This window comes from Aspergillus flavus, chromosome 1 (assembly GCF_009017415.1).
Source record: "Aspergillus flavus chromosome 1, complete sequence".
In the NCBI taxonomy this organism is placed as follows: domain Eukaryota; kingdom Fungi; phylum Ascomycota; class Eurotiomycetes; order Eurotiales; family Aspergillaceae; genus Aspergillus; species Aspergillus flavus.
In genome coordinates, this window is record NC_092406.1 from 6,102,019 (window position 1) to 6,120,509 (window position 18,491).

The 18,491-nt window shown below is 49.2% G+C and overlaps 8 protein-coding genes across 8 annotated transcripts; 4 read left to right on the plus strand and 4 right to left on the minus strand.

The window, feature by feature from the left end:
- Nucleotides 1-285: 285 nt before the first annotated feature.
- Nucleotides 286-1,383, plus strand: F9C07_11298 (uncharacterized protein; the record flags this gene model as incomplete). The annotated part of the gene is made up of 1 exon (XM_071507595.1): nucleotides 286-1,383. The coding sequence occupies one exon, from the start codon at nucleotides 286-288 to the stop codon at nucleotides 1,381-1,383; it is 1,098 nt and encodes a 365-aa protein (XP_071366125.1).
- Nucleotides 1,384-1,861: 478 nt separating this feature from the next.
- F9C07_1170371 (uncharacterized protein) lies at nucleotides 1,862-6,218 on the plus strand. The gene is made up of 4 exons (XM_041288547.2): nucleotides 1,862-1,911; nucleotides 1,958-2,736; nucleotides 2,788-3,234; nucleotides 3,286-6,218. Exons 2-4 carry the CDS (start codon nucleotides 2,385-2,387, stop codon nucleotides 6,093-6,095), a joined length of 3,609 nt encoding a protein of 1,202 aa, XP_041139892.1. The 5' UTR covers nucleotides 1,862-1,911; nucleotides 1,958-2,384; the 3' UTR covers nucleotides 6,096-6,218.
- A 1,289-nt stretch (nucleotides 6,219-7,507) lies between these two features.
- On the plus strand, nucleotides 7,508-8,158 carry F9C07_11300 (uncharacterized protein; the record flags this gene model as incomplete). Its single annotated transcript, XM_041284197.1, has 1 exon — nucleotides 7,508-8,158. One exon carries the CDS (start codon nucleotides 7,508-7,510, stop codon nucleotides 8,156-8,158), a length of 651 nt encoding a protein of 216 aa, XP_041139891.1.
- An 875-nt stretch (nucleotides 8,159-9,033) lies between these two features.
- Nucleotides 9,034-9,629, minus strand: F9C07_2102959 (uncharacterized protein; the record flags this gene model as incomplete). Its single annotated transcript, XM_041284195.1, has 2 exons — nucleotides 9,034-9,497; nucleotides 9,554-9,629. 2 exons carry the CDS (start codon nucleotides 9,627-9,629, stop codon nucleotides 9,034-9,036), a joined length of 540 nt encoding a protein of 179 aa, XP_041139890.1.
- Nucleotides 9,630-10,178: 549 nt separating this feature from the next.
- Nucleotides 10,179-11,180, plus strand: F9C07_11301 (beta-lactamase-like protein; the record flags this gene model as incomplete). Its single annotated transcript, XM_041284196.1, has 1 exon — nucleotides 10,179-11,180. One exon carries the CDS (start codon nucleotides 10,179-10,181, stop codon nucleotides 11,178-11,180), a length of 1,002 nt encoding a protein of 333 aa, XP_041139889.1.
- Nucleotides 11,181-11,308: 128 nt separating this feature from the next.
- F9C07_2058221 (uncharacterized protein) lies at nucleotides 11,309-13,180 on the minus strand (the record flags this gene model as incomplete). The annotated part of the gene is made up of 4 exons (XM_071508609.1): nucleotides 11,309-11,668; nucleotides 11,727-11,968; nucleotides 12,064-12,491; nucleotides 12,549-13,180. 4 exons carry the CDS (start codon nucleotides 13,178-13,180, stop codon nucleotides 11,309-11,311), a joined length of 1,662 nt encoding a protein of 553 aa, XP_071366126.1.
- Nucleotides 13,181-14,311: 1,131 nt separating this feature from the next.
- F9C07_2200379 (uncharacterized protein) lies at nucleotides 14,312-17,705 on the minus strand (the record flags this gene model as incomplete). Its single annotated transcript, XM_071509477.1, has 11 exons — nucleotides 14,312-14,513; nucleotides 14,564-14,761; nucleotides 14,843-15,609; nucleotides 15,724-15,867; nucleotides 15,923-16,100; nucleotides 16,228-16,246; nucleotides 16,314-16,423; nucleotides 16,571-16,610; nucleotides 16,701-17,234; nucleotides 17,291-17,386; nucleotides 17,450-17,705. 11 exons carry the CDS (start codon nucleotides 17,703-17,705, stop codon nucleotides 14,312-14,314), a joined length of 2,544 nt encoding a protein of 847 aa, XP_071366127.1.
- Nucleotides 17,706-17,822: 117 nt separating this feature from the next.
- Nucleotides 17,823-18,053, minus strand: F9C07_11305 (uncharacterized protein; the record flags this gene model as incomplete). The annotated part of the gene is made up of 1 exon (XM_071507597.1): nucleotides 17,823-18,053. One exon carries the CDS (start codon nucleotides 18,051-18,053, stop codon nucleotides 17,823-17,825), a length of 231 nt encoding a protein of 76 aa, XP_071366128.1.
- Nucleotides 18,054-18,491: the final 438 nt, after the last annotated feature.

Consider the following 18,491-nt stretch of genomic DNA (forward strand, 5'->3'; position numbering starts at 1 on the left):
TTGGGGCTATCCATTCGACACTACGACTAGTCGTCCCGACGGTGTGATTCGAAACGCAGCGACAAATCTTGGCCCTCATCTCATCATGGATATTGGGTCTAGTTGCTGACGATTGATTTCACGGACTCCACTTAGTACGGAAAACTGGGGGAGTTGTCCGTCGACCGGCGGCGTTATATACGCCGTGCAACGCGCTCGCCCCTAGACTCTTGAACGTTTAGCTTGGATACTTTTCGCTCCTTTTTAGCTGGACTACTCACGCTCCTTATTTCGTTAACATCCACCATGCAGTGGAAGTCATTCCTTTTGTTCGTTGCCATCGCCGACTTAGGCCTGGCTCGCCTCCATGGCCACCAGCGTCGGCACAAGCATAATCCCGCTCATCCGGATCTGCAAGGCCCTGAGGCGGATCTGAAAGCCAGAGATTTGGAAGTTAAGACCGTCGTCGACCTGGAAGTCGTCACCGTCACTACGACTATTACCGGCCAGCCCGTGGCCGAAGCCCCTGCTCCGTCCTCCAGCAGCAGCAGCAGCACCACCACCACCACCACCGTCGCGGCAGCACCAGCCGAAATCACCCCCGCCGAGACCCACGAAGATGTAATTAGCATTGATCTCGGTGCCAGCATTGGAGTCTCCGTCGCCGCACCTTCTCTTACCCCCAGTGCCGAGAGCACCGCACCAACCAGCACCCCAGCGGCTAGCACCACCGTCTCAGGAGGATCCACCAGCTGGACATCCACTCCCTCCAGTGGAGAGTTCTCCACTAGTGGATTCGGAACGCGCACCAACTCCAGTGGCAGCGGTATTGAATACAGCGGTAACGTTGGTAGCCCCTGGGGAAGCAACATCATCGAAGTCAGCGCCAGTACCGCATACCAATACAGATATGTCGTCCAGTTTACCGGCAGCAACACCGAGGACTGGACCATCGTTTTCTGGAACAAGATCGGCCCCGATGGCAAGATGGACGGTTGGTACGGTCATTCGGCTCTGAACTTGACCTTGGGCGCCGGCGAAACGAAGTATGTCGCCTTCGATGAAGACTCGCAGGGAGGTTGGGGTGCGGCGAAAGGGTCTTCTCTCCCTACGGATGATTACGGCGGATACTCGTGCACCTGGGGAGAGTTCGACTTCGGAAGCACAATCAACGATGGTTGGTCCGGATGGGATGTCTCGGCTATTCAGGCGCAGGCGGCTGGACAGACCGTTCAGGGCATGAAGATCTGTAACCACAACGGGGAGACCTGCTCAACGATCACCTCTGGCGCGTCGACGGTGACCAACGCGTATACCCAGTCGGAGGCCTCGGTGGACGGCATTGGCGGTTCGCTTAACACGGATTCGGTGCGCTTAGTAGCTATTATAGATTATAGCGAATGATTTGTAAATACGCATAAACATGTATATATATATAGCTTGTCAATCGGAGGAGTGTATATATATGGATGGATAGATGTTACATCTGATCTCATTCGTTCGCGAATTTTATCCGGGTTTTTCCAGATCCCAAGTCTTTTTATCCCGTTTCTTGGCGCGTCGAACACATGATCTGTTTGAGAGGTCTTTGTATACTGGGATTTAAGAACCCTGTAGATGGGTGCTATCATCCAGGGTATATTTTAAGACAAGGTTAAGTTTGTTCTCCACAAATATTTTTGGTTGTGGGGATATGCTAAGCGTCAGTGGTTGCTCGGATATATATATATCCTGACATGTACGGAGTACTGGGCGGTCACTCATTCTGCCCCTTCTCTCCATCTCTTTCCATTCTATCCTACTCTGTACTCCGTACTCCGTACTTCATGTCATATCCGTCTTCTTTTTTAAATATGATGAAACGAAGGTTTACTCTGCTTTATTATCATACCTACTCCTGCTGAGGATTACATGATCAGCGGAATTGAAATAGTAAGTGCCGACCATATGCCGGCGAGAACAACGCTAAAGATTTTAGATAACGGTTGATGTGCGAGTGTCTCCAGACGGAACCTCCCGCATTTCCGCAGAAAAGGCTGGTCCGTTCTATAAACGGCATCATGAATGCACATCAAATTTCTGACGAGCTCGAGAGGCTGAAGAGAGAAAGGATTGACATGGTCGTGTAATCCTTGCTGCCAAATGGCCCCCAACGGCCCACAAACACGGGAAATGCCTAAACGAAAGGACCAATGCGGTCGCACGTCGTTGGTCACTTGGAGTGCACGGCTCGCATTGATGGGCAAGAATGTCCGTAGCCTTGCAAAACTCAGCCTCGCGATTTTTATTTTAACCTCAAGCCCCGCCCTCTTCGTCTTGTCGCTGTGCCTCTGAGGCTCTGACGACTAGTACATAAATACTCGTGCGAATGCATGTCTTCCGAGGACTGAACCGTCGCGGACGCAATGCTGGAATTTAAAAATTCCATAGGCGAGAGGCTCGCCAGGCGGTTGAATCCAAGCTCAAAAAATCATACGTTGGTTCAAGTGCAGTCCGAGGAACACAGGAATACAGACTCTGAACGAGAAAATGAAATTCTAACGGCCAATCAGCATGGGAAAGATTACAACGGTGGCAGCTCATCCCAGCTGTGGACCCCAACAGTCCTCCGCCCGTGGGTCTTCGTTGCATTTGCGACGCTCTTTATTGCCATCCTGATAGTGGTTCAAGTGCTTTATAGCGTGTCAATCAAAAACAATGGCATAAGTGCGAGTGATGCAAAGTTCCGTTATCTATGGACGTACGGTCCAACTGCTGGTAGGCTATTGTTCTTACGAATGCGAGGGGAACAATGCTGACATTTGCAAGTACTGATTATCGTGGCCGGAGTCTGGGGGCAAGTGGAATACCGCACGAAGCAACTCATGCCATGGAAACTCATGGGCCAAACCCCAAGACCGGCATCACAGAGTTTGCTACTCGATTATGTTTCGGACTGGAACGTAGTCACTTTGTTCAGGGCCTTGAAACACTGTCACTGGGTCGTTGCCATCGCAGTCCTCGGAACCTTGCTTTTGAAACTACTGACGGTCGCTTCGACAGGCCTGTTCATGCTTCAAAATGTCCATGTCAGCAATGTCCCCACCACATTAACAGCGGAAGCGACATTTAGCGGCACGGGCTATAACAGTGCGAACATTGACAGCAATGCTGCGCTGATTGTTGTCGGCAATAAATTTCTCGATCTTCCCTATCCCGCTGGAACCACGGACAAATATGCGTTCAGCCCTTTCCACGGATCCGATACGCCATCAGGTAGGTCAAGACATCTTGCCTAGGATGGTCGCAGATCTAATTTCAATTTAGATTCGAACACGATTCTCTCAGGCACCGTGGATACGTTCTCCACCGATCTAAGCTGTGAAGTAGCAACCGTCAAAAACTGGACTCAGGGATGCGAAACCCAGCATTGTGAACAAACACAGTTCAACCTGACTTTAAGCACCCCGGAATGCTCACGGTACCAGTTCAACGCATTCAGAAGAAGCACTTCTGCTGTGGGTGGATGGCATGCGAACGTCTTCTCGGAGAGGTGTGCCAGTTCCAATGATGACACGAACACCGACCGAGTGATTTTCGCTGCTGCCCACTGGCTGAATGACAGTGCACAGGTCCAGTCCCTTGTTTGTGAGCCTACGTACACGATATCACCAACCTTGGTTTCGTTGTTTAAAAGCAACCAAAGTGTCGCAGAAATCAACTCCACTGACAAGGTGGATACGTCTAACTACACAATTCCGGGTGTAACAGCGGTCGATATCGTCTCTGGGTTACTTTCTACACTAACAATTGCAGATAGCTCTGTGGGCACACTTATCCAACTAAATCATGGCCTCTCTGCCAACTTAGCCGACCCGAATAATAGCTATCTCGATTCCTTTTATCGGATTGCCACTGTTTCATCCGCGGACAATTTAGAGCCCTTATTGGATGCGGCGAACTTGGAGGCTATTTCTCGTCCGGTTTACAATGCAATTACTGCACAGGTAGCAAGGCAGTACCTCATGACCTCTGCGAACAAGCCATTCAATGGCGTATACTCGGCATCCACAGAAAAGCTACTTGTGAGAGAATTGTCAGTTCGACTCATGGAAGCCGCGGTGGCGCTTTTGGTTTTGGTGGCAGGGGCGATGTGCGTGTGGAGACCGGCCAAATGCACCCCTCGAGACCCTGGCACGATCTCTGGCATGGCAACGATATTGGCACGAAGCCCCGACTTATCTAATCGCCTTGCCGGCATCAAGAATAGAAAGGATCTGAAATCATCTCTGGCTGGCGGCCTATTCGCCTCAGAGATCGCCAGTATTGACGGACAACGAAGTTTCAGTATCATCACGAAGCATGATGCCAAAGAGGACTTGCGGGTTGCCGAAGCGTCCAGCCAGATATCCTGGTGGAAACCTCTCGCAATGTCGCTGGGTTGGCGAATTCTTACTTTAGCTGTCCCTCTTCTTGTCATTGTGGGCCTTGAGACCACCTACCAGATCTCTCAGAAACGAAATGGCTTGGCTGATATCACATCCGATGGTTATATTCGCTACACCTGGGTATATATCCCTGCGTTTATCATGCTCTTGATACAGGCTCTTTTCGAATGCAGCCACTTCTCTACTCAGGTCATTCAGCCATACCTGGAGTTGAGACGAGGAGGATTGACCGCACAGGAAAGCTTGATGGACAATTACCTGTCGAAACTCACCATGCATGCTCTTTGGAGCGCACTCATCAAAAGAAAGTATGCAATTTTTACTACTGCATTGACTATGATCCTGGCACCTTGTTTGACAATCGCCGCGAGCGGGTTGTATTCTACCGAAGCTGCTAGCTATGTGCGAGCAGTGTCTATCTTGAGAAACGACTCGTTCAACTCGACCGTGGAGCCTCAAGCTTACCACTCGGGACAGAAAGGGATAGGCCTTACCGGTGCTCTTGTCGTGGGGACCAATCTTTCATATCCAGATTGGACGTATGATGAGGTAGTACTTCCGGCTCTGAAGGAAGGCACGCTCATGGATGTGAAAGAAAACACTACGTATAAGCCCACAAACCAGAGCTCTACGGCTGACAGCATCTTTGAACTGACCTATCCTGGTCTTCGTGCTGGCCTCAATTGTACAGTCCTTGAGGCGAGTCAGATTTTAGAAACCACTGTATACAAGGGCTTTGGTTCCTCCATGTCAGTGTCTTTGTCTCTCGGAGGTGACTGTGATACTAGTAGCCGGAAAGTCGACAACAAGACTATTAAGTGGTACAGCATGACTCTACCACTGAATGGGACGACCTACAACGGCACTGCCTTTGGCACGTTTCAGGTTACTGATATAATAAATGAAATGCCGGAGTGCCCAAAGATGGTGGGGGTATATGGGGTCGTGAGCAACCCCAATTCGACCGACACCGACGGCATTCGTGGGTTTACATGTTTCCCGTACGTTGATGAAATCGATGTAGATACAACATTCACTGTTCCGGGATTCAAGATCCAGTCTGCCAAGCCAGACGAATCCTCAAGTCGGCGGTTCGCAGACAGCCTTGCCTCACAGCTAGATTTTGATTCGTTCTTACCTACGAGCAATACCGTCACTGCGTACGATGGATTCGACAACGTCTTTATCGCGATGATGCAAGACCAGGAGACATTGACAGTTACGGATCTCGAACAGGCGGATCGGGTACCCGTGGTGATCAATGCCACACAGCATCTTTATCGCGTACTTATGGCTCAGAGCATGAACGGAAACTCTCGACTGCCACTAGAACAGGAGACAAAATACCAGGGGACGGTTGTCGATCCTACGCGTGTCCGTCTCAAGCAGAGTGCTGTTTCTACCCGGATCCTGGAAGGGTTTCTGGCCGCTATGGCTCTTTGTATTATGGTGGCGTTCTACTTGGGGCGTCGAACGGAGGTGATTCCGGTGAACCCATGTAGCATCGCTGGGGCTGCGACGTTGTTGGCTGGCTCTGAAATGCTGAAGCCGGACATGATCCCGCCTGGATCAGAATGGTGCGACGATACCGAGTTGGTGAAACGGGGCGTTTTCAATGGAGTAGTGTTTGGTCTGGGATGGTGGGAAGGGAAGCGGTTTGCGATTGACATTGGGCGGCCGGAGGAATAGATGCGATACATTTCCTGTTTCATTTACTTGTGCTTAATATAATTACGACTCTTAATGGCAGTGAGATACGACTAGAAAATATTAGCTTGATGTACTTATGATCCATAAGGACGCAAACCTTTCCTTTCCTACACAAATATCGCCCCCAACGGCCAAGACCAACATCCCGAATATTCACCGATGGTCATTGACTATGTTTTTGGTTTGGCACGCCTGGAGAGCTCGTAGAATCTTCACCGGCGCAGTATGGTTACATTCCTGGTGAATGCCAAAATTAGACGGAATACTGTTCTCAAGACCTTGAACTCTTTGTTCTTGATCTCAGACAAGGGTGCATCTGAAGTCGATATGGACGTGGTCAGACCCACTAGAGATCGTATCTGCAGTGATCAGGCCGACTGCCGAGCCCTACACGCTACAGGCGATGTCAGCCGCCGTTGATAGGCGGGCTCAATGCACAGCCATGTAGTTACTCCTGACTCGGCCATGTCACGCTTCGTATATGTCCCAAGCTTGCTGTCAGACTAAAGATAGTAATAATGCAACGGCCGCAGGGATCTACCAAGCCAAACCTACCGTCAGAACTATTATCCCGGTTCTTTGTGCTTTCAGACCTGATGACCGCGATCTAGAGTGAAACCATGGTGGCAGGGAATTATGGCGGTGGCAGTGGTTCTTCTGTGCTTCCATTACCGAACGGACCAATAAAGAGAGTATGGCTAATGCATCTCACCGTGGGACTAAGAGGCAGACAAGCTGGATGCAGTGGGGACCCGAGATCGGGCCAACAAGGTCACAATGCAGCATCACACAGCGTCTGCCATCAACCCAGTAGCTTGTGTACGCCCCAATGTCATATTGGTCCAAAATGCAGAAGGCGCAGAACCATGCATTGTGTGACTTGTGCACAGCCCTAGACCGCCAGTCGTTAGTTGACTTGGCGGATCCACAGAATCGGAGGCAAAGATCCAATGGTGAAGATGCCAACCCGACGATCAGCCTCACCTTAACTCGACCCTTTTCCGAGCCTTCCCCAGATTCCTTCGGCTCACGGTGAGTTTCGGGAAGGGTTTAAGGGTTTATGAATCAGGATCCCTTGCGCCTCGTCTATCTTTAGACTTTTGGCCCTTTGTGTTCGTTTTTGGAATTATTCTTTTTTTCCTGGCCCGATGATTCCTTCAGATCCACTGCGCCATTAATTAATCTAATCTCTGATCCTGGAATATAAATATATCGTCCTGATCTGCCGTTCAGGGGAATTATTCTCTCCATCCTCACATCCATTGACTCAACCGCATCACCACCACATAGACCATCCACACACGGTCACCAATCCATTTTCTACAACCACCATACTTGTTAATACATTATAATTCCACACACTTCAATTTAATTACAATCGATTAATCACAATGCATTTCCATAAAATCACGCTGGGCGCCACCCTGGCCGCCCTCCTGAGCCTAACCACCGCCCTCCCAACCACCTCATATTCCTTCCCCCTCACCACCCGCGACGACACCCAGTGCCCTACCGGAAAGTCCTTCTATCGCTGCTACAAAAACAACTTCCGCGGCTGCTGCTCCGTCGACCCATGCGATCTCGATGACGGCTGTCCAGACAATGACACCCCAACCTGCACGCCGGGCAAAATCTACCAGCCCAAGATGCAAACCTACCTCCTCCCCTCCTCGGACCCGATCTCCACCCCAAACCTTAACGTCTCCAAATCCGCCACCGCCGAATGGGACCAGACGATGACGTTCTCCGTGCCCCAGGGAGCTAAGACCTGCACGCTGAATTGGGGTGTGCCCGCCGAGCGCAACTTCAAGGCCGGCAATAATGCGCTGGTGAGAGTGTGGCAGGGGGATCAAGTCGAGGGGGAGAGTATTGGCGCGGCGGACTTTACCAATTGGCCGGGTGTTGAGGGTCCCCATTTGCATACCGTGGGGACTGTGCAGTGTGCTGAGGAGATTGTTCTTCGGTCTCGGTTGGACAAGGAAAGTGAGGTTTTCTTGGAACAGGGGGCGGAGACTGGGTGGTACATTGATTACAAGTGTTAGGGCTGGGGTAGCTGGCTGAGATGAGAGTCTCTTTTCCGGGATTACTTTTTTTTTTTTTCCTTTTCTTTATTTTTCTTTTTCTTTTCTTTTTTTTTTTATGTTTGTTGCTTGCCTCTTGCGTTTGAGTAAGGGTTCTTTTCTTTTCTTGTCCCATACATAGCCTTTAGTTTTTGTACATGTTGTTTCCTTTGTATACAGATAATGTCTAGAATAGTGATGACAAACATAATAAGATATGACACTAGTTTAAAACTTAAGATCGTGCAGAATTTTAATCTCAATCTAAAGCGGAATGTCCGTGATATCGGCATTCATTCTAGAATTAATACATGTTACATTCCAGCAAATCACGTCATAAAACTACAAGTCGAGATCATCCACTCCAACTAAAATTTAGAATTGGCAAGCGACAACCTACATAAAGAGCACGTGTACCCAAAATAACTAATAAAAGGTACACAATATATACAAGATTCCGGGAATCAGTTCCGACGTTCTCCATCGAAAGGTTGCACTGAGGTCCTCTTAAGCTCCACCGGAATGTAACCACTGGAATGTTAGGGCAGAGACTACTCCCGTGATCTCCGATGCATCCTATCCCTACAGCATCGATACTCTCGACTTGCCATACTTCCCCACCCTCGCTGGATGTTAAACCGAGTAGGTCGCCCCGTCGTGTTGAAGTATTTCTGGGCTGCGATCGTGTCAGTGCTATCTTCCTTGCATTCTGTGCCTGTTCCGTAGCTGGTTTGGTTAGCTTTTAACCTCGTGATGGTAAGATGAGAGGAAGTAAACTTACCCAGTCATGTAGGGACCAGATTAGTATGGAGCAGGTCAGAGTAAAAAAGATGGGGAAAACACACTTCCGTCCATACCTAATGTACGGATAACTCCTCGCCAAAACCGGGCTTCAGCCGTATATAGTGGTCGATGGGGGTAGATCCGTTGGCGCTGAGCTGGCGTTCGTCTGTCTGATCTATTCTTCGGAGAATATTGTCAATATATTCGCCAGCTCCTCTCATATGCGTGATTCTGGCAATAGCATAGTGCAGTTTCAAAAGTTCCACTGAAGGGGGGTCTACACTTCGATCCGGTGTAATAAAAAGTGTCCGCGTAACAGGAAGGTCAAGTAGGGATAACAATTCCTGTGGATTGACATAGTCAATTTTGTAGGTGTGCCCGCCTAGATGCTCAAATGCTATTTCGAAATTACCAAACATTGTATGGGCATCCTTAGTCAATGTGAGGGCATTGAATGGTCGGTCAATGTCCCATCCGCTAATGCGGGGAATGGGTCGAACATGTTCGATAGCTTGTGTGCCAACTGCTTGCCCTGGGGCTAGATAGAATGTACTGTGTAAGTGAGGGCCTAAAGGTGGGCATTAAGAATCGTACGTACCATCATCTGTTCACCCTTGTTGAGTGACATTAGAGCATGGGGGAATATGTGGGCGACTTCTAAATCTTTCATTGTGCGTCTCTCTGCGTAAAGACTGTCTCCGTCATCATCTACAAGGTTGAAACCATTGATCTTCAGTCATCTGGCATCAGTATAATCACAACCTGGAGGGACATCTGGTGGTGGAGTAGTAGTGGAGGAGGAGCCATTGAGATGGCCGAGGGATGGCTATGAGACTGAGCCATGTAGAATCCGATAATAATTCCCCTCTTTCTGATGAATGGAAGCTGTCCTTTCTCATTCACACGGGTTCCTCTTCACAATTGAAAAGTATTCTCTCATTAGAGTGACTTCACCCCTTTCTACCCACATTTTCCCTCTCCCTTGACGTGAAGTCGGCAGGTTGCGCGGCGCAAGCAGTTCTATCCGCTCCGACAAGCTATACCCGATTGTCAATATCCGACAGGGAGAAGAGCCGTCATTTCAATCATTTCTCCGATGGCTACTTTATCATAATACTTGTTTAGTATCGGAAATGAATGATAAAGACAGGATTGATTTCTCACTATAAACTGGGATCGATGCTACATACCAAAGACAAATATCCAGGTGCCATCTACAATGAACACCCTCACTGTCATCATTACCCTTGCGAGTCTGTGGCTATCTCGAGCCCTGGGCCAACTTACACCTTTGAATCAATTCTTCAAGCCCCCCAGGTTCCCCAACGAGCAGACTGAGAATGTCACCCGGTACCTGAATGAAGCGGCAGCGCAGGCCGTGGACGGCTCCATCCACCAATACTTCCAAGACCAATGCATTACCCAGCAACTCTATCCACCTCTTTTCACATGGCCTTCTGGGTATGTGCAACCTTTCTCGCCATTTGAGGGTCTATTCTTCGTTGGCCACAGCGGTGTCTCCGCCTGGGCTTACAACACGACTGAGGGGATCGTCCTGATCGATACCCTCGACAACGAGGATGAGATTAAGGCAATCCTATTGCCCGGACTGCAATCCTTCGGACTCAATGGGAGTGAAATCAAACACGTGATTATCACGCACGAGCACGCCGATCACTACGGGGGCGCAAAATATCTACAAGATACGTTCAAGCCCGCCGTGTACGCTTCAGAGTTGGCCTGGAAAAGCATGGCTGCAATGGGAAAGAATGCCACCCCGCCAGTTCCCACAAAAGACAGAATATTGGCGGATGGAGATAATCTCAGCGTTGGAGGAGTGGACTTCCATATCGTTCTCACGCCAGGACATACCCCTGGGTGTTTATCGCTGATTTTTCCCGTCTCTGATCAAGGCAGACAGCACATGGCTGGGCTATCTGGTGGCACGGGTACGCCAGCAGACGCAGCATCTCGGGAACAAAAGATCCGATCTCAGTATAAGTTCGCAGATATCTGCCAAGGCAGAGGGGTTGACGTCCTTCTTTCCAATCACCAAGTCGCCGATCACGCTCTGTTCCATGCTGATATACTGGCGCATCGCACCCAGCGTACCCCGAATCCATTCATTATCGGTGTGGATAATTTCGATAAGTATATGAAGATTAACGCCATTTGTAGTAAGGTAATTGCAGCGCGCGAGGGACAGGATTTACAGGTTTAAGGGGTTTTGCCGATAGTAGTGTTGACTCCAGGTCATGCATTGCTCTGATGTATCCGTTGGATGGATCACCCACGCCGCCAGCAGTGCTTTGCGAGATTTATGAGGGTTTTTATCTTTAACGTTTGTTATCAGTCGCTCCCGGGGGGAAGCCAACTGAATATGTCGTCTAGGCCCACCATATCCGGCAGGTAGTTGCAGAAACTAGAGTCAAACATTACGTTGTTCCCCTGATCGAGTGTATAGCCTTGAATAGGGCCACAGTTCGAGGTGCTGGAGTCGTCATGCTCCCAGCGGAAAATGTCTTCCGATATGACCGCGGATGGTGGAGATCGTAGAGCGGCGTTAACATAGATATCAAGCAGAGTTGCATAACGCTGGGACATATGGATGTCGTCGGGAGCATTCTGCTTGATTGCACGCACAGCTTGACGTATCAGTAGGATGTGTGGATGGCTATCTTCCAGTCGCTCCTCCACTCTGAGCGTTGCCTATGCCAATGTGATTATTATGCGGGTGCATTGGTGGTTTGACAGGGACGGTGCGTACCTTCAGAAGAAATAATGAGGCACAGACGATGTACAACCAATACCTGACACCGACGTACTTGAACAAAGTTGACGGAGTAAGATCGTGGGTCACACACTTCAGCAAATCAATCGACGTCTGAACGGCATCATCAGCAAGTTGTGACAGTATCGACATATTGGGATCTCTTTGATCGTCGCCAGATGAACTCTCAAAGACATGCGCTGCTGGACTAAGACCACAGAGTCGGATGTAAAAATACTCTAGACTGAGACACACTCTGGGCAATGATAGATCCCGCTCTGGATTATAATGAGCAAACATTCCACATGGGATTAAGAAGGCTGGATCAACGTACCGCTGCTTATGGGAGCATGTTGCTTCTTCCACCGATCGAGACCTCTTCTGAACCTCTCCCATGAAGCAGTCAGTGGAGCAGACTGAACGCCAAGCTCACCACTCCTCCAACTGCATAATAGTTCCCGTGCCTTATCTGTGTGAGCGGCTAGATCAATTGCACTTTCCCAGAAGCTATCAAGGCTGAAGCACTGGTGAAGTTGATCAACCATATTGCCGCAGCGGCTACCTGGCAACTGCGGTTCTAGTCTCAGTCGAAGTGACAGGTTTTGATCGGTCAGGTGGATGAATGTGCATAGAGTCCGATTCCATTCTAATCGTACAGAGCCAGACACAGCTCCCCGTCTTGCCAATGTCGTGTTGGTCAGAGCATCTTGACTAAAGCAGCCTATCTCTTGAGCAAGGGAAATCGCAGTGGAAAGCAGAGTCCTATCACAGAAGTCAGTGACCACTCCCGCAGTTATCTATGTGAGAGTCCTGCCATACCAGGACATCATGTGGCTTCTGTATGCTGGTGCAACTATGTTTAGCCGCGCAGGAAGACCTTCTACATTTGTATGACTATTGACGGAGCAATCAAGGCCAATCTCATGGGTCGGTTGAGTATTATATTGAGCACCGGATGGCTGGTTTGGAGATACGAAAAGACTCGTGGCGTCCAGGCCAGTATCAAAATCCTCGCAATTAATTGACCGGCAATGCCATTCTATGAAAAGGAGCAGAGCTGCGATGGCACCCGGTTTCCGCATCGCAGTCGAGCCCCACATGGCCGATTGAAAGAGCTTCTGTACGAGTGACCAAGCCCGCCAATGGACTCGTTCCGATCGGAGTTCGCCGTTGGGGCCCTGCAAAGGGTGATATCTTGAAGCCAGCGCGACCAGGCTGATTACCAACACTGGCTCTTCTCGTGCCATAGAAATGTAACGGTCCCGATTCGCGAAATACTCTGGGACAACGGGAAACAGGGGCCACAGATGCTTGAAATAGAAATCGAGGTAATGCACTACTTCTGCGCCTTGCAAAATGCCTCGCTTAACCAGGATAAACCCGTTCCATTCTCGGGGATTCCGGTAGTTGGGTTCAGCGTTGAGCTGTTCCTCCGTCGCGTTTATACTCATATTTGGCTGTGAATGTTGCTCAGAAGGAGTCAACGGAGCTCCTCGGATGCTCTCTTCTTGCTCGGTGTCTGCCAGTAGATCCAATGTCCCACATGCATCCAGGAGATGCGTGGATAATATCCGACTTTTTGTGCGAGGCTGGACGGTGAGCAATTGTGCGTCTGTCGTTCTGCTAGTCGTCCTATCCACGAATGACTGGGTAGGGCTAACAGGCAAATCACCCTGGGTTACACCATGTTCATATCTTGGGGATGGCCTCAGGTCGTCATTACCAGGTGGAGTAGTCTCTAGGCAATCGATCAGATAATCAGGATGAGAATGGGGTCAAATTAGTAGATTCTACCCTGACGTGAACCTCGATCCTGGATGCTGCATGTTGAGGTTCGGAGTTTTCGCCTCTTTCTCTGATATGTCGTGGAGCATACCCTCAGCTCTTGTTCGCACCTTAGACAGGCAGATCCTTGGTTGTTAGATGGCTCGCACTTCTTCTTTTTCTCCCGGCAGTTGTCGCACGACTGGTAGCCGCGTCTCAGTCTCTGTCGTCCTGGAGACCAAGTTTGGTTGACTTGAAGGAACGTTAAGGAGGTATCGTTGTTAGACATTGAGGTCGAGTATATTCTGTTCGCTCATGATTTGTACAGAGAAAGGACAAGTGGGTAAGAAGACCTCAGGGTGTATAATCTGATTGCCGAGGGGGCGGGATAATTCCGTGCCCAATGCCGGTCTTCCCCACATATGCCGTGGAGACACGACAGTCTCCCATATTTTGTCAATGTTGGAGGGTGTGATGCTTACAGAAGGTTCAAATATCTTGTAAATGTAGTTGCAAGATCATGATACAATATCCTGCACCTTAGAGTACACCTAGTCCGTATGTTTCACCATAAACTTGGCCTGTGTCAATCTACTAGGTCTTGTCGACTGAAGTCCTTGTCACAGACAAACTCGCTCTCACACATAGACTATCTGCTTAAATTACTGCTTCTAGTTAAATATGCACTGTGTAATTCCAATATTGACACGCCTCAACTTTGCAGGCATGTGTCGTATCCTGCATAATCGGTACACCCAACAAACCAGATAGTCCCAATCCCCGGTACCAGCAGCACTAGTATTACCGACCCGCTCCCCTCAAAGAGGATACCTGAACGACTTGTTCTCCTTATCTGTAAGATCCTGCAATCCACATTCCGCAGTAGGAGGGCCAAACCTTTGGTCCCGCCTGTGATTCTGCAGCGCCATGAGCGCCCGGAACACCTGAGACAAGACCAAAGCGATCGCGAAACAGATGATCAGGGCCTCGAACCCGGGGTCATACCGCGGTGCGTATCTTCTGTAGATATAGCGTTAGCTGGGATCGGTAGTTGATGTTGTATGGCTTACGCGTCGAAAGTTAAGGGTCCGATAATATTGCCTAGTGAATAGCCCATGAAGGTCCCGGCTGCCATAGTGGCCTTTTTGGTGTATCCTGCTACATTGGAGGTACCCATGGCAATACATTGCACCCAGGCTGCAGAAAAGAAATTGATCAGGTAGAAACCAATGATTCTGGCGGCGGTTTTTGAGGATGGAAGTCTCCAACTAAGCAGAGCGGGAATGTCAGCTGGGGTAATCTAGTTTAACTAATGAGGGGGTGAGGATGTTCACGTTGATAGGACTTACAGCATGCAACCACCAACGATAACAGGAATACACGATGCTGAAACTGTGTGGAGGCGTGCGTTGGGGTACTTCCGACCAATATACCCTGATCCCAAGACACAGATGAAAGCAAGAGCACCAATTGGAATATTAAGCAATAGAGACTCAAACGTGGAGAACCCCATGCCGTTAAAGATAATAGACCCGAATGTAGTGACCGCTCCACTCCCAGTGCTGGACAAGGTTGACAGAAGAAATATACACCAGAAATGATATGAGCAAAGCGCCTCGTAAATCTGGTACCACTTGAATGTCCGGTTTTCTGCGCCGGCGTTGTTGGCACGAACTCTCTCGAGGAGCAACATACGTTCCTCCGCTGTGAATCCCTTGGCTGTTTGAGGGCTCCCTGGGAACACGAAGAAAAGTGCTATGGCCCATGCTAGAGTGGCTAACCCCGCAATTAGGTACATGTACTGCCACGGATGCAAGGAGCCGCTGGTTATGTGGCCGAGACCGTAGTTGATGAGCGGTGATATGATATTTGAGCCCCCACTAAATGAGTACCAGAGTGAGGAACGGAGCACCTGCTCAGAATGTGTGTACCACGCTCCCGTGCAGAGCATGAACGCTGGTGATACTCCGCTCTCGATCACGCCCAGCATGAAACGGTTGATCAGGATGCCAGTGTAGGTGGAACACGCGGGGGTGCAGAGAACTATCAATGACCACAGAATACATATGATGGGACAGACTCGAGCCACCGTAACTTTCTGGGAAACCCAAGTGATCTAGAAGTCGGTGGAGGCATGATACATCAGAAGTCTGGCTGGGTAGGCTCGGCCAAGTTCAACACTTACCGGGTAGCAGCCGGCCATGTAGCCAAAATAAAAGATCAAAGACACCCACGAGTATCTCAAGCCGCTTTGAAGGTCCAAATCTTCTCGAAGCCCGAAGATAGCGGCCTGGCTCAGGAGCGCCTTGTCGTAGTATTGGAGCGCATACGTAAAGCACATCTTCCGCCCATTGTAAGCTATTCCGAACGGTTTCTAGTGAGAGTAGGGGTGTGTGGGGAAATAGCAAAAGGCAAGTGAGGAATCTTACCACAGGCATTAAGCGAATATCAATTTTTCGTAGTAATCGCTTGTTGGTTTCCTCGTCAATAATAACGCTCTGCGTATCAAGCTCACCATTTCCATCCTTCCCGTCAATATCGAGATTAGCGGGAGTAGTCGACTCCATGTGTATGGCGGAGCCTTTTGCTTCTGAAGACATTTTGTAACTGTGAAAGTGCCAAAGAGATAGTCGTGATGGCCTGGTAGCGGACCAGTTGCACTGGCACGTTATTTGTGTCCATCCTCGCTTATGTAGACAAGGAGGTCCCAAGACTGTCATTGTTGCTAAAGAACCCCACACTGGAACTGCGAGCTAAAATCCTTTGAATTTTGCGGGGTAACCAATAGATGGTCCCCAAAGCAGCAGAATCGCCATGAACAAGGCAAGTCGATGGAGATAGGGCTCATCCGGCGGATATCCGAATTAGGAAAACACCGCCATCTACTTAGAATCCCGTCACCGGGTATTTTGAGATGCCCAGTATTGCCACTGGAAATTAAGGGAGAAGATTCATACTTGGACAGATTATTTGCCAACAGTCATGGACGGTGTGTTCTTTCGTTATGCACTCAGCGAGCTGGTCTACACTAGTCAGGCCATCTATTGGAATTATCTTAGAAATTTTCGTAATCATACCTTGAATGAGGTACTATAATCTTACAGGGAAAGGAGCGATCTAGGGAAATAATAAGTCAAGTATGATTTCAATAAAGAACTGTCTGAAAGCTAATCACTCAGGCTGCGTTCCATGGTACAATTCCCCTGCCCAGCAAAGTCCTCTCCCCAAACTCCCGTTCAGCAACCTGGAATAACGGTAGCCCTTGAAAATAGCCATTGCCTATGGTGCCAACTGCTTCCCATGTGGCCCGTGCCTCATCTTCCCCAATTGTCACCAGCGGCCTGCCAGTGCCTGCGGCGCTTGCATCTGCCGCCAGTTGGATTTGGCAGCATCTCTCTAATAAGACAAACCAGGCAACTGTAGCCTCGATGGTAGGGCCCACCGTCAATATTCCATGATTGCCTAGCAATGCGGCCTTTTTATTTCCCAGGGCTGCAGCAATCGCCTTTCCCTCATCTGCAGCAAGTACGAGCCCAGCGAAGTTGGAGTACAGCACATGGTCGTTCCAAAATACACAGAAATCTTGCGTTAGCATGTCCAGTGTCTTTCCCGTGGCACATATAGCTCTTCCATAGAGGCTATGCGAGTGCGCCGCACATAAGACGTCGGGTCGGGCTCTATGGATCTCCGCATGGATGGCGTAAGCGGCTGGTGATGTCAGAAATTTGATAACAAGTATACCTTCAGTCTACTTCTACCGGAAAGTGAAACAGATCGGGGTCAGCTAATAGACCTACCGTAATTGAGTCGTTTATTTTTTCCTCCCTCGACTACAGTGCCAGAGTGGTCGACACGAATTAGATCGTCGTCTTCAATCAACGAAAAGTGCATTCCTAAGGCCCCAATCAGCATTTGCCCGTCAGGTAGAAATGGCTAGTAGATAGATTCGATCTCACCAAACGGATTGACCCAGAAACTGGTGGGATCTACAGGATCTCTGACTGTGATGTGCCCTGCAACTCCCTCTGAAAGGTCAAGCTTGGCGAAGATTCGAAAGGCAAGGGCAAGACGGTGTTTCAGGTACCGACGTTCCTGGTAAGGGTCGTCAAACTTGGGAGGTTGCTCTGCTTCCTCGTCCACAACGGCGAGTCGTGGATCGCCACTGCGATATGGTTTATTCTGTCCGGATACTGGTTCTGCTGAGGGAGCCATTTTTACTTTTTGAGGAAGGTATTTCAGTGTTCAGTAGTGCTCGTTCCACTTGGCTTGATTTTGGGTGACTACCGTGCTATGATATAGTCCAGGTTAGTAATTTTATATTCACATTGACTATGCCAGGCAATCGACGGGCCTAATCTGGATTTCCGCCGGACCGGCCTTTAGAGCAATTCTCATGCGAACAAGTCGGATATGCTGGGCTCGACCAGCGTTCCGCCAGCGCGGCAGAGCGATCGTTCCCTTTTTGGAATATCCGACTATCCGACTATCCGCATCCTGCAGGAAGATTCTCACCAGCAAATTGTTTCCCTGCGAAAACTTTTCCGTGGGACTTTCCGACATAATAAAACTGAAAGTTGTGAACTGTTATTCACCTACAGACGCTAAGGAGGCCGAAACTAGCCTATACATCACCTCGTGTGACTTGGTACATAGGAAGTGTACAAACGATCACTGAAGCGATATGGGTTATACTACTATCAGTATACCAATGATCCACCATAGCAAAGAACGGTAGGATATACAAGGACAACTATTCATGTACTTGGTTTGGTTCTTCGTGTTCAATCTAGATTCATAGTGCCATTACCAGCTCAACTCGTTCGCTGGATTTACTAGATATTGAGTATACGTACTCAATAGGCTTCTTTCTACCTTGGACTGCGAGTCACGGAATGTCCTTGTGTCATCTTTTCGGACTCTAGGATCAACGTATCATCGCCGATCACTAGTGGATTCTAATTGTCGTGGTAATTTGTGTCTAACAAGGTAGCTAACTGC

Bases quoted from the DNA above. Each gene is read 5' to 3' on its own strand.
- F9C07_1170371 (XM_041288547.2), top strand. From the start codon at position 2,385: ATGCTGGAATTTAAAAATTCCATAGGCGAGAGGCTCGCCAGGCGGTTG. The intron at 2,737-2,787 runs GTAGGCTATTGT...GACATTTGCAAG, and splicing joins GACGTACGGTCCAACTGCTG to TACTGATTATCGTGGCCGGA. The intron at 3,235-3,285 runs GTAGGTCAAGAC...ATTTCAATTTAG, and splicing joins CGGATCCGATACGCCATCAG to ATTCGAACACGATTCTCTCA.